The sequence below is a fragment of the Aethalodelphis obliquidens genome, unplaced genomic scaffold, assembly GCF_003676395.1.
Source record: "Aethalodelphis obliquidens isolate GAN/ISIS:26980383/991018 unplaced genomic scaffold, ASM367639v1 scaffold2, whole genome shotgun sequence".
Taxonomy (NCBI): Eukaryota; Metazoa; Chordata; class Mammalia; order Artiodactyla; family Delphinidae; genus Aethalodelphis; species Aethalodelphis obliquidens.
The window spans coordinates 18,099,819-18,112,817 of NW_020837946.1; the positions used below are offsets into that span (position 1 = coordinate 18,099,819).

The window sequence follows — 12,999 nt, forward strand, 5'->3', positions numbered from 1 at the left end:
TGGTGGGCTGAGACACACCTCCTGCAGATTTTCCAAGACTTGGGAAGGCAAGCTGGTTCTGAGATGTGTTGGAGGTGTGGAATGGGGAGGTGGGAGTTCACAGCCAGGGCTGAGGAGAGGAGGGAGTCCCGTGTTCTCAACAGGAACCACTTGGTTCAGGGCAGCTGTTTCCACCTTTCTACACCCCTTCCTGTCCGAGCTTCTCCTTACTCCCTCCTGCCTCTGGACCATGTTTGTCTCTCCTGAATGCCCCATTTGTACCCAAGTTCCTCTCCTTCCCACCTACCAGCCCCTGGTCTGTGCCCCCCGCCTGTCCCTCATCCTCTCCTGCTCTCTGCCCAGCTGGCTCCTGCCCATCTCAGCAAGCTGCGCTCCGCCTGGGCAGAGGGCTTCTGCTAGTCCCATTTCTTTCCTCTTCCACTTAGGAGGTGCCCCCCTCTCCACCTGAACTCCTGTGTTCCCTTCAGGTGCCTACCTTTCCCCACCTCTGACTGGCCACCCTCACTTTCCTGCCCCCACAGACAGCCCTGACAGAGGCCTAGAAAGGGTGGTTCAGAGGGTGAGGGCCCAGCTCTTGCTGTGTGGGTGCCCAGGCTCTGCCAGGGGAGAGGATTGTGGTGCCCACTGTCTCCCCAGCCCCACTCACAGTCATTCCTCCGCAGGTAGCTAGGAGGACCGAACCAGGCCAGGCGGGTGCCCTCGGACAGCTTGGAAGGCGCATGCCCTTACCCTGGGAAGGGGTGGGGAGGGAGGGGAACCAGAGGTGTTGGGAGACAATAAAAGTGGTGCAGCCCCTTTCCTGGCTCTCTGTGTGACGTGGGAGGGCAGAACTTGCCTGGAGCCCCTGTACAGTGAGTGACACAGGGGACCAAGGGCTGCAGTGCTTCCATCTTGGCCCATGGAAGTACCAGCCACCAAAGACCACCACTCCTGGCAGAAGCCTCACAGTTTGGCACGTTTATAAAAGATGTCAAACAGGGTGGGGTGGGGGGGAGACAGAAGCATGAGGTGTCCAGGGTGGCATGACCGACACCAGACATGCACCGTGCATTGAAGCCCCTCCCCCAGCCCCCTGCCCTGACCCAGCCCAGAGCAGCACCCGCCCACCCCCATTCCCTGCCACTGCCCTCAGGCTGGTGGCTTGCAGAGGACAGGGGACCAGGGTGAGGGCTGCTGCAGTTTGCCCCACGGACAAAGACAAGAAGTCTTAGATGAGTCTGGCTAAGAGGTGGAGGCGATGGGGGAGGAAGGTAGACCTCCTCCACTTAGACATGCAGGAGAGTAGCCCATGGGACCCCAGGAGTGGGAGAGGAGGCAGGGCCACCCTCGGAGAAGCCCTACCAGTCAGAAATCTAAGGCAGGGGTCCCAGTGTCCTCTCCAAGCCCACCCCTCCACGCACGCACACACAGGCGACACACTCACAACCCTGAGCACACCCCAGCGGGGCTCACACTCGCGTCCCTCAGGAGCCCCTCGGGAGCTTGGGAGGAGGCTCTCCCCTCAGGCCAGGCAGCCTGAGATAGGTCCTCCCTTCTGGCGGCCAGGCCATCCCTCTCCGGGGTGGGGAAAGAGACAGCCAAAGGCCACAGGGCCAGGTGGACTGAGTCATGGCCCAGCGGGCCTCCCCAAGCTGGCAGAGCTGGTGACCGATGAGTGTAGGCGGGCAGGAGCAGAGAGACTGCTATACCCGCATGGGGGGCCCAGAGCAGGCCGTCAGCGGTCCCCGGGACCCGTACTCATAGTCCGCATCTGTGGGCGAGGCCATGAAGGAGCTCAGCGAGCTCCCTGTCTGCCGGTCCCGGAAGCTCTGGATGTAGCTCTGTGGGAGAGTAAACACAGGTGTGAGAGTGCCGCTGCAGACCCCTGCCCTGAAAGCCACCCAGGCAGACATGCTCAGCCTGCACTGTCACGAGCCTGAGACGTGTCATGGTCTGCTGTTGGCCTAGGACCTCACCACACCCAGAGTCCACAGCACTGAGATGCTACCCCCTACTATACCTCATTAAAACTCACGCTCAGGACACCTCTTCCCAACCCATCAGGCTCCCAGTACAGGGGTTACGATGGGTGGACAAGCGCTAGGCCTTCTAGACAGTGACCAGCCCCTGGGGAAGGCCCAGTCCTGCTTGGACAGAGTCTACAACACTCCCTTCTCCCCACTCGGGGTGCTCACCGGGGAGAGGATGTCTCCGTTGAAGCGTTTGATGGGCACTGGCCTGCGCCGATAAGCAGGGTCAGGGGGCCCAGGCCTTGGAGGAGCCCGGGGGCCTCTAGCGGGAGGCCTTGGGGGTCTCTTCTTGCGCCGCTTCTCCTTGCACTCTTCCTGCTGCCGAATCCTCATCAACTGCACACGACGGCGCTGCCGGCTGATGACCACTGTGAAGGGGTGGGCGGAGCAGGGTCTCAGAGGCCCACGTGCCTCATCTCGCCCAAGCCTCCCTGTCCCTTCTAACCTGAGGGCTCCAGCCTCCCAGATTCCCCTCATCTGAAACCTCTCCTCCTTTACTTTCCTGGTGTCCCACCTCCCAGATGGGACTTCCCACAGTTCTTTTCTTCCAAAGGTCTTCATGGAAGATTCCTAGACTGTAGGTGCCTGCTTCCCAGCTGCTACCCCTCTCCCAGTCTGGAGCCATAGGTGACTCACCTAGGCCAGCCATCATCATCTCTCGACTGGGCAACTAAACTGCCTCCTCCATGGTTCCCCTTCTATGCTTGCCTTCCCTGATGCTTTCTATACTCAGCAGCCAGAATGAGCATTCCAAATGCTAAATTAGATTATATCCTCCCTCCTTTAAACCTCCAGTGGCATCTCACCACCCATCTAATGAAATCCAGAGTCCTCATCACGGCCCACGGCGCCCACACAATCGGCATCCCTCACCCACCACTCCCGCCCGACTTCCTCAACAGGCCAAGCTCATTCCCCTCGCCCTTGCTATTCCCTCTTCTCGAGCTCTTTGCATGGCTGGCCCCTTATCCTTCAGGTCTCTGCTTAAATGTCACCTCTTCCAAGTGACCTTCCTTGGCCACTCTGTCTGTATTTCACATTACTCTGCACGTCTCTTTCATATCACTCCACACAATGGGAATTATCTTGTTAACTTGCATGTCTAGTGTCTGTCTCCCCCACCCTGAATGCAACCCCATCAGGGCAGGGGCCTCTTCTGTTTTGTCTCCGCTGCATCCCCAGTGCCTGGAATGGGCTTGGCGCAGAGCCGCTGCTCCATCTGTTGTTGTGGCAGGAATGGTGGCACTGAAGCTCCCGTCCCGGCACTGAAGCTCCCAGAGCCAGAGCCGGTCAGCTCTCTAACTCAGCTGAGGCCTTCCGCTGCTGGTGTGTACAGCTCCTTCCCCCATGCACCGTCGCTCAGACCCACCCCCCTCAAGCACCCATTTCTCTCACACCCACCCTGGCCTGTGCCTCCTCACCTTCCGTGTGGGAGTCCCGCTCAGCGGTCACCCGCCACTGCACCAGAACGCCCATCAGGCTGAGCAGGGGCCAAAGTGCCAGCAGGGCCCAGCTCCGCCAGCAGAGGGGGGGCACGGGGGCGGCCCGCAGACGCTCCACCGCGTAGCGCCCCAGCAGCAGCAGCTCGGCAAAGTAGTCGGCAGCCGTGGCGATGAGCGCGGCGCCCGTCACGGCGGTGGCCAGGGTGGTGAGCGGGCGGGGCCAGCGCAGCGTGAGCAGGGCGCAGAGCAGGCCGCCCCCCAGCAGCAGCCCCAGGGGGCCCCAAACAGAGCCTGGCTGGTAGTAGGGCGCGGAGCCCAGTAGGGCGGCAGCGGCGAGCAGTAGGCCGAGCAGCAGCCCTACCAGGAAGAGGCCCACGCTGCGCACCAGCATGGCCACCAGCCCGCAGAGCAGCCCGATGCCCAGCGCGATGCCTGCACTCGCCCCGGCACTCAGCTGCGTCTCCAGCACCCGCTCTCGGTAGCACAGCAGGAAGATGACCACCGAGCCAAACAGCAGCCCAGTGAGGAAGAGTACTGCCTTGAAGCAGCGGTAACCTGGAAGCGAACAGCAGCTAGTGAGAGACCAAAATGAGGTCACTGGGCTGGAGGTAGGAGGTCAGAGGGGTCAAGGACAAGGAATCCCAGGGGAACCAGAGGCAGGACAGTAAGATCAGAGAATTGGGGGTCATTGGGGTCCTGAGGGCGGCAGTGAAGGGACCACTGGGGTCAAGGAAGATCAGAGAAACAGGTCATCGGGAGTCACCGGGAAAACAGACAGTCATTGAGATGAGTGTTGGATTTTTGAGATAGAAATAGATCACTGGAGTCAAGAGTCACTCAGTAATAGGGTCATTGGGGTCTTTGGGATCATAGAGGTCAGAGAGAGAGGCCACTGGGGTCACAAGTGGATCAGCAGTAGAGTCACTGGGCTCCTTAGAGAGAGATTGTTCAGAGCCATGAGGTATTTGGAAGTCAGAAAGAACTTGAGAGGTGAGGTCACACGGGTTCAGAAAGATGGGGTCTTTTCATGTCAGGGGAATTGACAGATGTGGAATCACTGAGTATGAAACAGTTTCTGAGCGAGGGTAATATTGAAGCCAGAGAAATGGAATCACTGAAATCGTGGTGGGGGCAAACAGACAATGGGGTCATAGGGATTCCCCTATGTTAGGAGTAATAGAGGGAGTCAGAGGGATGGAAGGTAATGAGATAGCTGGGGGGTAATTAGGGGTCACTGGGCCTTACAAGGAGTCATAGGGGGTCAGAGAGGATTATCGGGGGAAATAGTGGTGGTGGTGTTTCAGAAAAATGGAGATTATAGGGCCATTAGGCCCATTAAGGGTACCTGGAAGTGTGAGGGACTTGTAGATCCTGGAAAGCTGAGAAGATGGAAGTCAGAGACGGGGGTCAAAGGGTCAGGGAGAGCCAAAGAGAAAGGTCATAATGAGGAGAGTCCGTTCTAAGAATGAGGGAAGCATTGGAGTCCAGGAGGTTCTGGGGTTGGAAGGAGGAGTAGGGCATGCACAAGGGCTCAAAGGGTCCAAGAGCCCGAGAATGGGAGCCTCCAAGAAGGGAAGGTTGTCAGGGAAGCCCAGGAGAGGGAATGGCAGGCTGCACTGAGCAACTGTAGAGGGAGTGGGTAGGAATAGTGGAGGGGGTGAGGTGACACAGACTCCTTGGGGACCCAGAATGTGTCCTGAACCCTTAGAGGGGCTCTTTCCCCTGCCCACTCTGCAGTTGTTTGGTCCAGAGTCTGGGGGTGGAAGTGGAGGGACCATCTGGCTCCCATCCCTGCCTACTATCCAGCCATTCTAGGGGGAGATGTAAAGGCTGCCGAGCACATGCCCCACTTCTGCTCAACCTGGAACGCAGACCTCCAAGCCTCCTTTTCACTTCATCCAGCCACCTATAATGCCCTGCCTGGAGGCATTCCTTGGATGCCCAGCCCATAAAGCTCTCTTTTACCTGAAGTTCTGTACCTCTTGCTGTAGAGTCACTGGGCACTTACTCCACTAGACCATCTGGCACCTTGGTGCAAATTATAAAAGAGTTGTGCCTTCCTCTAGGCAAAACAGCCTTGTGCCAAGGTCTAGAGTTTGGCAAGTAGAGCATGGGCTGGATTTCAGCCCCCAGTTGCCTTTCCAAGTGAACTCCCTCGTGCATCCTGGACACACAGCAGCCCCAATTACTGGAGGCTGACTTGTACACACATTTCCATGTGTGTGACTCTGATATATATCATTTAGCTTCCTCTAATATGTATCACAGATGTGAATGTTCCAGAAGTCTCTTCTTCATCAGACAATATGCCCTGTGGTAAGGGACCATGTTAACTCACCCTCCTAAACGTTTTCAATGCCTACCTAGCACAGTGACCTAAACACGTCTTCACCACAATAGCTATTATTTATTGAGTGCTTACTAATTCTCACAGCGCCCCCGCCCCCCGTGTGAGACAAATATCTTTGTTCCCACTGTTCAGATGAGAAAACTGAGGCTTAGAAAGTTCGATGTGCCCAAGGCATCATAATTAGTAAAGTGCAGAACCCGGTTCAAATTCAAGCATGCCTAATTCAAAACCCTGTGTTCTCTAGGATCTACAGTCTAAATTATCTACAAACGTGTGGGATGAAAAAAAGAGAAACGAAACATAGTTCATGGTAGTGGTAAAGTTCTAAAGAAGGTTTGGGGTGCCTCAGGAAAATAACTTGAGGAAACGGTGGGGGGCCCGAGGGAGAAATGAGATGGGGTCTCACCGAAGAAGCAGTAGACGACTCCAAACAGACAGCACATGATGCAGACGAGGGCTGGCAGTGCCTGGTACCTGCGCTCCAGGGGCTGTTCGCAGGGTGCACCCCAGAAGGCATCATCTGGCTCGGGGGGCAGCAGCTGGAACCGAAGTGTCGCCGCAGTGCCCGGCATAGTGCTGGGAACAGTAGGGAGTCACCCTCCCACGTCAGCCTGACAGAGAGGAAGTTGGGGTCAAGGAGGAGTCCTGGGTCTCCACCAGGATGAGGGTGAGAGTAGGAGTGGAGAACTAGGGAAGGACACAGTGGACAAAGGAGTGGTGCACACATCACACAGCTCTGAAAGCATCCCTGAAGTAAGGGACAAAAGACAAAGGGGGAAAGTGCCTGGCTAGAGGGAGCTGGGATGAAGAAGTTAAAAGGGGGACGGGGTTGGGGGGAGATGAGGGCAGCGTGCTGCCGGTGAGGAGGCAGCCAGGAGACTGGTCTGTGGGCGGCTAAATCTGGGATTGTCCAAGATCTACCTGGGCTGGAGGCGACCTGAGCTTCTGAGCGAAGGAGGCTCTCCGGCCGGGGTTGCCGGGCGCCAGAGGCTCCAGCTGACTGGTGTCCGGTAAAAGTCCGCGGTGAGGAGAAGGGGGCTGCTGAGCCGGACGGACCGGTCCCTGCGCGGCGGCGACGCCGCTCCGCCTCCGACACCGGCTGGCACTCCAGTCCCGCGACGTCCGGGCACTTAGGCTGGGCCTGGGGAAGGGAAAGGAGCAGGAGCAGGGGCTCGGGCTGCCCCAGAGCCGCGGCCCCATGCCCCGAGCCCGCCCGCGGCCTTTGGTGCTGATGGACAGCTCCGGCCTCTGCTCCTTACGTCACTCAGGGCGCACCATCCAGGCAGGGGCGGGCTGCTTCTGACGTCACACAGGACGCACCAACCACGCCGGGGGGAGGTAGGGGACTCCGCCCCCGACGTCTGCCTCTCCCGCACTGAGGAGGGGGCACTTCCGGGGGTCCTTCCCCTTTAACCTCCCCCTTCTCCTCCCTCTCCGGTAGCCGGAGCCCGAGACCCCACCCCGGGGGCGGGGCCCTCCCAGTGACACGTCGGACAGCGGCGGCCTCGGCTGAGGCTCCCGCGCCCAGCGCCGGGACCCGCGCGGTACCGAGCGGCGGCTGGAGGGCGATCGGAACGAGGCGCAGGAGATTCGGCTCGGGCCGCGGGCTCTGCTCGGCGGGGAGGGAGGGGGCCCGCCCGCTTGGCTCGGGCCCTCCGGATCCGCCCCCTCCCCGGTCCCGCCCCCTCGAAGCCTCCTCTTGCTGCTCTGGGGCTGCTCCAGGGCCGGGGGCCCGCGGTCCGGGCGCCATGCGGGCATCGCTGCTGTTGTCGGTGCTGCGGCCCGCAGGGCCCGTGGCCGTGGGCATCTCCCTGGGCTTCACTCTGAGCCTGCTCAGCGTCACCTGGGTGGAGGAGCCTTGTGGCCCAGGGCCGCCCCAACCCGGAGATTCTGAACTGCCGCCGCGCGGCAACACCAACGCGGCGCGCCGGCCCAACTCGGTGCAGCCCGGAGCGGAGCGCGAGAGGCCCGGGGCCGGTGCAGGCGCCGGGGAGAACTGGGAACCGCGTGTCTTGCCCTACCACCCTGCACAGCCTGGCCAGGCCGCCAAAAAGGCCGTCAGGTAGGGATCAGACTCGCCAGCCCCACCCGCTGGGAACCGGCTGGGACGGACGCGCAGTGGAGGCCGCCAGGGGCTGGGTCAGGCCCCGGAAGGAAGGGTCTGACCGGCCAGGAAGTCGTTGGGCCCCGATAATTTCCGACGGCCCTGCTTCCCAGGGAGGTTTGGAGCCCATCTGAGGCCTCTTTGGGCCCCATCCAGGCCCGGGCAGAACTTGCCCGCCTCTGCCCTAAACCTGCTTGACCCCATGGACCCCCCCCGCCAAAGGTCCTCATAGCTCCCTGGCTCAGTGTTAGGTTTAGAGAAATGACTAGTATATAGAGTGGGTGCACAGAGAGAGGGAAAGAGAAAAGAGAGAACTAGGATTACCTGTATCTCTTGTTCCTGGGTGGGCACCTGGGGGGGGGGGGCGGAGGTTTGTGGGAAAAGGGTGATGTACCCATTCCATTAATGCCTCTCTGCCTTTGAGTTGAAATAATTTCTCCGAAGTAACACCGAGTTCAAATTCCAGTTCTGCAACTTACCTTCTGTGTTACGGAGGGTAAGTTACTGCAACCCCTGACCCCCCCCAAACACATTCACTACATCTCTATGCCGTTTATTCTGTTACATCATTTATGTGATGTATTTGTGGTATAATGGCATATTATTTAGAAATTAGTGTATACATGATGTGTGGAGCACCTATATGCCAAGCATTTGGCTAAGTGCTTTAAAGAGATACAATCAGCCCCATTTTACAGATGAGGCTACCCAAGACTCGGATGGGTTTAATAACTTGCTCAAGGACTCAACCACTAAGTAATGAAACAGGGAATCAGACCCCAAATATATCTCTCATATCTGCATGGATAATGCCATCTCCCAAAAGCACTATGGTAAGGCCAGTATTTCACTTAAATGCTCGTGATCCCTGGGGGAGAGTTGTTATTCTATCTTAAATGAAACAGGCCCAAAGAGGACATGACCTGCCGGAACCTGTGTATGCTGCCCTCTACCTGCCCTGTTGTCTTTTTAGTAACCTTGTGCCATCTTCTTCCCCCACCCCCAGGACCCGCTACATCAGCACAGAGCTGGGCATCAGGCAGAGGCTGCTCGTGGCGGTGCTGACCTCACAGGCCACGTTGCCCACACTGGGCGTGGCTGTGAACCGCACGCTGGGGCACCGGCTAGAGCGTGTGGTGTTCCTGACAGGCTCGCGGGGCCGCCGGGCACCATCGGGGATGGCCGTGGTGACGCTAGGCGAGGAGCGGCCCATTGGGCACCTGCACCTGGCACTGCGCCACCTGCTGGAGCAGCACGGCAACGACTTTGACTGGTTCTTCCTAGTGCCCGATGCCACCTACACGGAGGCGCACGGACTGGCTCGCCTAGCTGGCCACCTCAGCCTGGCAGCCGCTGCCCACCTCTATCTGGGCCGGCCCCAGGACTTCATCAGTGGAGAGCCCGCCCCAGGCCGCTACTGCCACGGTGGCTTTGGGGTGCTGCTGTCACGCACGCTGCTGCAGCAGCTGCGCCCCCACCTGGAAGCCTGCCGCAACGACATCGTCAGTGCGCACCCGGATGAGTGGCTGGGCCGCTGCATCCTCGATGCCACCGGGGTGGGCTGCACTGGCGGCCACGAGGTAGGAAGATAAGCCACCCCACTGGTGCCTCTTGTCTGGACGTGTGCACTTCTCCCTGAGAGGCAGAGGGGGTGGTTGGAGATATGGGCCTGGGTTTCCATGCAGTTCTGTCATCTTCTATCCCTGTGACCTTGGGTAAATTACTGAATCTCCTGAGCCTCGGTTTCCTCATCCATACCAATGGAAATAATTTTTTCTCAGGGTTGTTATAAGGATTAGAAACAATAAGGGAGGCTTGCACACAGTAGGTGTTTGGTGTTGGCCATTATTATTTTATTTGAGCCCCTGGACAGCTCTGAGATAGGATGCATGCCCGTTTCACAGATGAGCTAGCAGAGGCTTGCTCAAGGTCACACAAGCTCACAACTGGTCACGGTAGACTGAAGCCCACAGAATTCTGACCCCAAGTCCACAGCAGGTCATAGGATAGAGGGATGAGACACAAACTATGGGGTGGGGTGGGGTCGGGGGGGGCGACTGTCCCCTCATGTTTCCCACTTCCCTTCCTCTCCCCAGGGAGTCCATTATAGCTACCTGGAGCTGAGCCCTGGGGAGCCCGTGCAGGAGGGGGACCCTCGTTTCCGCAGTGCCCTGACAGCTCACCCTGTCCGTGACCCTGTACACATGTACCAGCTGCACAAGGCTTTTGCCCGAGCTGAACTGGAACGCACATACCAGGAGATCCAGGAGTTACAGGTATGGTCTAGGCTGGAGGTGGGGGGGTGAGGGCATCCCGAGAGGTCTCAGAGATCCCAGGGAAATACAAAATTAGCACAAGAATCACAGAACAAACCTGCTTCCCAGTCCCTGTCTGCTTCTACCTTTTCTCTGGAGCCTCTCCAGAGACCCCCGTTTAACTCTTAGGCTGCCTCCATCTGGGGAAAGAATAAGGGGGGGCCCTGGGCGGGCAGAGGTTGGCAAGGGACTGGGAACCTGTCCTGAGTGGCACCTTCTGCCTGCCCAGCCCCCCAGCTGTGTGCTGGCCCCTGTGGTCTATGCCTCGCTCATGGCCTGTTCCTCCAACCCAGTGGGAGATCCAGAACACCAGCCGTCTGGCAGCGGATGGGGAGTGGGCAGCCACCTGGCCCGTGGGCATTCCAGCACCGTCCCGCCCGGCCTCCCGCTTTGAGGTGCTGCGCTGGGACTATTTCACAGAACAGCATGCTTTCTCCTGCGCTGATGGCTCGCCCCGCTGCCCACTGCGTGGGGCTGACCAGGCTGATGTGGCCGACGTTCTGGGGGCAGCCCTGGAGGAGCTCAACCGCCGGTACCACCCAGCCCTGCGGCTCCAGAAGCAGCAGCTGGTTAATGGCTACCGACGCTTCGATCCTGCCCGGGGTATGGAGTACACGCTGGACTTGCAGCTGGAGGCATTGACCCCGCAGGGTGGCCGCCGGCCCCTCACCCGCCGAGTGCAGCTGCTACGGCCACTGAGTCGCGTGGAGATCTTGCCCGTGCCCTATGTCACCGAGGCCTCGCGTCTCACCGTGTTACTGCCACTGGCTGCAGCCGAGTGTGACCTGGCCCCTGGCTTCCTGGAGGCCTTCGCCGTGGCCGCACTGGAGCCTGGCGATTCTGCAGCAACCCTGACCCTGCTGCTACTGTATGAGCCACGACAGGCCCAGCGGGCGGCCCACGCCGATGTCTTTGCACCTGTCAAGGCCCGTGTGGCAGAGCTGGAGCGGCGTTTCCCCGGTGCCCGGGTGCCCTGGCTCAGCGTGCAGACAGCCACACCCTCACCGCTGCGCCTCATGGATCTGCTCTCCAAGAAGCACCCACTGGACACGCTGTTCCTGCTGGCCGGGCCAGACACGGTGCTCACCCCCGACTTCCTGAACCGCTGCCGCATGCATGCCATCTCTGGCTGGCAAGCTTTCTTTCCCATGCACTTCCAGGCCTTCCACCCGGCCGTGGCCCCACCCCAGGGCCCGGGACCCCCTGAATTAGGCCGAGACACAGGCCGCTTTGATCGCCAGGTGGCCAATGAGGCCTGCTTCTACAACTCCGACTACGTGGCGGCCCGAGCGCGGCTGGCGGCGGCCTCGGAACAGGAGGAGGAGCTGCTGGAGAGCCTGGATGTGTATGAGTTGTTCCTGCGCTTCTCCAGCCTGCACGTGCTGCGGGCGGTGGAGCCCGCGCTGCTGCAGCGCTATCGGGTCCAGACATGCAGCGCGCGGCTTAGCGAGGACCTGTACCACCGCTGCCGCCAGAGTGCGCTCGAGGGCCTCGGCTCCCGCACCCAGCTGGCCATGCTGCTGTTCGAGCAGGAGCAGGGCAACAGCACCTGACCCCGCCCTGCGCCCCTGAACCCTGGCAAGGCGGTGCCCCGCCCCGCTCTTCCCCAGCCACCCGGAGCCACCTGCCAGCCTCGCAGGACAGGGCTGGCCGCAGCCTCAGACCCCAGGGCAGCCCGCTGGCCCCCTCTCTCTGGCTTGGGGGACCCTTGGGCTTAGAGCAAGCCCTGGAAGAGGTACCCTGGGAGCCACCCCTTTCTGCCCCAAACCCGGTCTCCCTGCCCTCTTGACGCTGCTGATTCAGGCTGTGGCCTCCGAGTATTTATGCAGTGCAATCTGCCTGACGCCAGCCCCACCTCCTAGGGTCCCCTGGGGGGCTGGGCTGTAGATGAGTTGTTGGAGAAGCGGGGGAGCTGAGAGAGAAGGGGCGGTGTCTCCCAACTTCTCGGCAGTCCTGATGAAGCTCCCTGCCTTTAATAAACTGGCTGAGTGTGGACTAGTGGTTCTTTTTTTTTTTTTTTTTTTAATATTTATTTGGCTGCACTGGGCCTTAGTTGCAGCACATGGTATCTTCATTGTGGCATGCGGGACTTTAGTCATGGCGTGCGGGCTCTTTTAGTTGTGGCATGTAGGATCTGGTTCCCTGAACAGGCATCGAACCCAGGCCCCCTGCGTTGGGAGCACAGAATGTTAACCACTGGACCACCAGGAAGTCCCGGCTAGTGATTCCTGAGTTTTTGAAAGGCAGGCATGGGGACAGGGAGGGCTTTGAGGACGGAGGCTCCTTGTCCTGGCTGGGGCCTGCATTTCCTTTTCCCAGGGACCAAGTCATGCATATGCCCAGCCCCGCCCCAGCTCCCAGCTTAGTCACATACACTCACAGAGAATTCTTTATGCCTCTTTATTCCCAACTTTGTCAGCACTTTATAAAACCAGACTGGAGGCAGAGAGGCCTGAGAAGGCCCCCTTCCCCACCCCCAAGCTCAGCCAAGTTCTGAAGGATCTGCCTCTCCCTGTGGAGGGGACTCTGGGAGTGCGGTTGGGGCAGAGGGAATTGGGAGCTGGACCAGGCCTGCTGGACCACACACTCCCCCTGCCAAAAGGGATGCTGGGCCTGGAGAGGGGCAGGAAGCAGGACCAGCCCAGCAGTCCTGAGTCCTGGGGGCCTGCCCTCTCCTGCTGACACTCTAGGGCTGGGACCCCGGCTGTCTCTAAATTACCGACCCTCATAGCCCCACCCACCTGCTACATCTGTATCCCCACCCCCGCCCTGTCCTCCC

General features: G+C 59.7%; 2 protein-coding genes across 2 annotated transcripts; one reads left to right on the forward strand and one right to left on the reverse strand.

Annotated features, from left to right (window-relative positions):
* Nucleotides 1-928: 928 nt before the first annotated feature.
* On the reverse strand, nucleotides 929-7,169 carry TMEM198 (transmembrane protein 198). The gene is made up of 6 exons (XM_027120479.1): nucleotides 7,061-7,169; nucleotides 6,723-6,942; nucleotides 6,208-6,412; nucleotides 3,431-4,006; nucleotides 2,175-2,377; nucleotides 929-1,820 (listed from the first exon to the last, which is right to left on the reverse strand). The coding sequence occupies exons 3-6, from the start codon at nucleotides 6,371-6,373 to the stop codon at nucleotides 1,683-1,685; spliced, it is 1,083 nt and encodes a 360-aa protein (XP_026976280.1). The 5' UTR covers nucleotides 6,374-6,412; nucleotides 6,723-6,942; nucleotides 7,061-7,169; the 3' UTR covers nucleotides 929-1,682.
* A 92-nt stretch (nucleotides 7,170-7,261) lies between these two features.
* CHPF (chondroitin polymerizing factor) lies at nucleotides 7,262-12,221 on the forward strand. Its single transcript, XM_027120469.1, has 4 exons — nucleotides 7,262-7,863; nucleotides 8,912-9,485; nucleotides 10,002-10,181; nucleotides 10,514-12,221. The coding sequence occupies exons 1-4, from the start codon at nucleotides 7,550-7,552 to the stop codon at nucleotides 11,771-11,773; spliced, it is 2,328 nt and encodes a 775-aa protein (XP_026976270.1). The 5' UTR covers nucleotides 7,262-7,549; the 3' UTR covers nucleotides 11,774-12,221.
* Nucleotides 12,222-12,999: the final 778 nt, after the last annotated feature.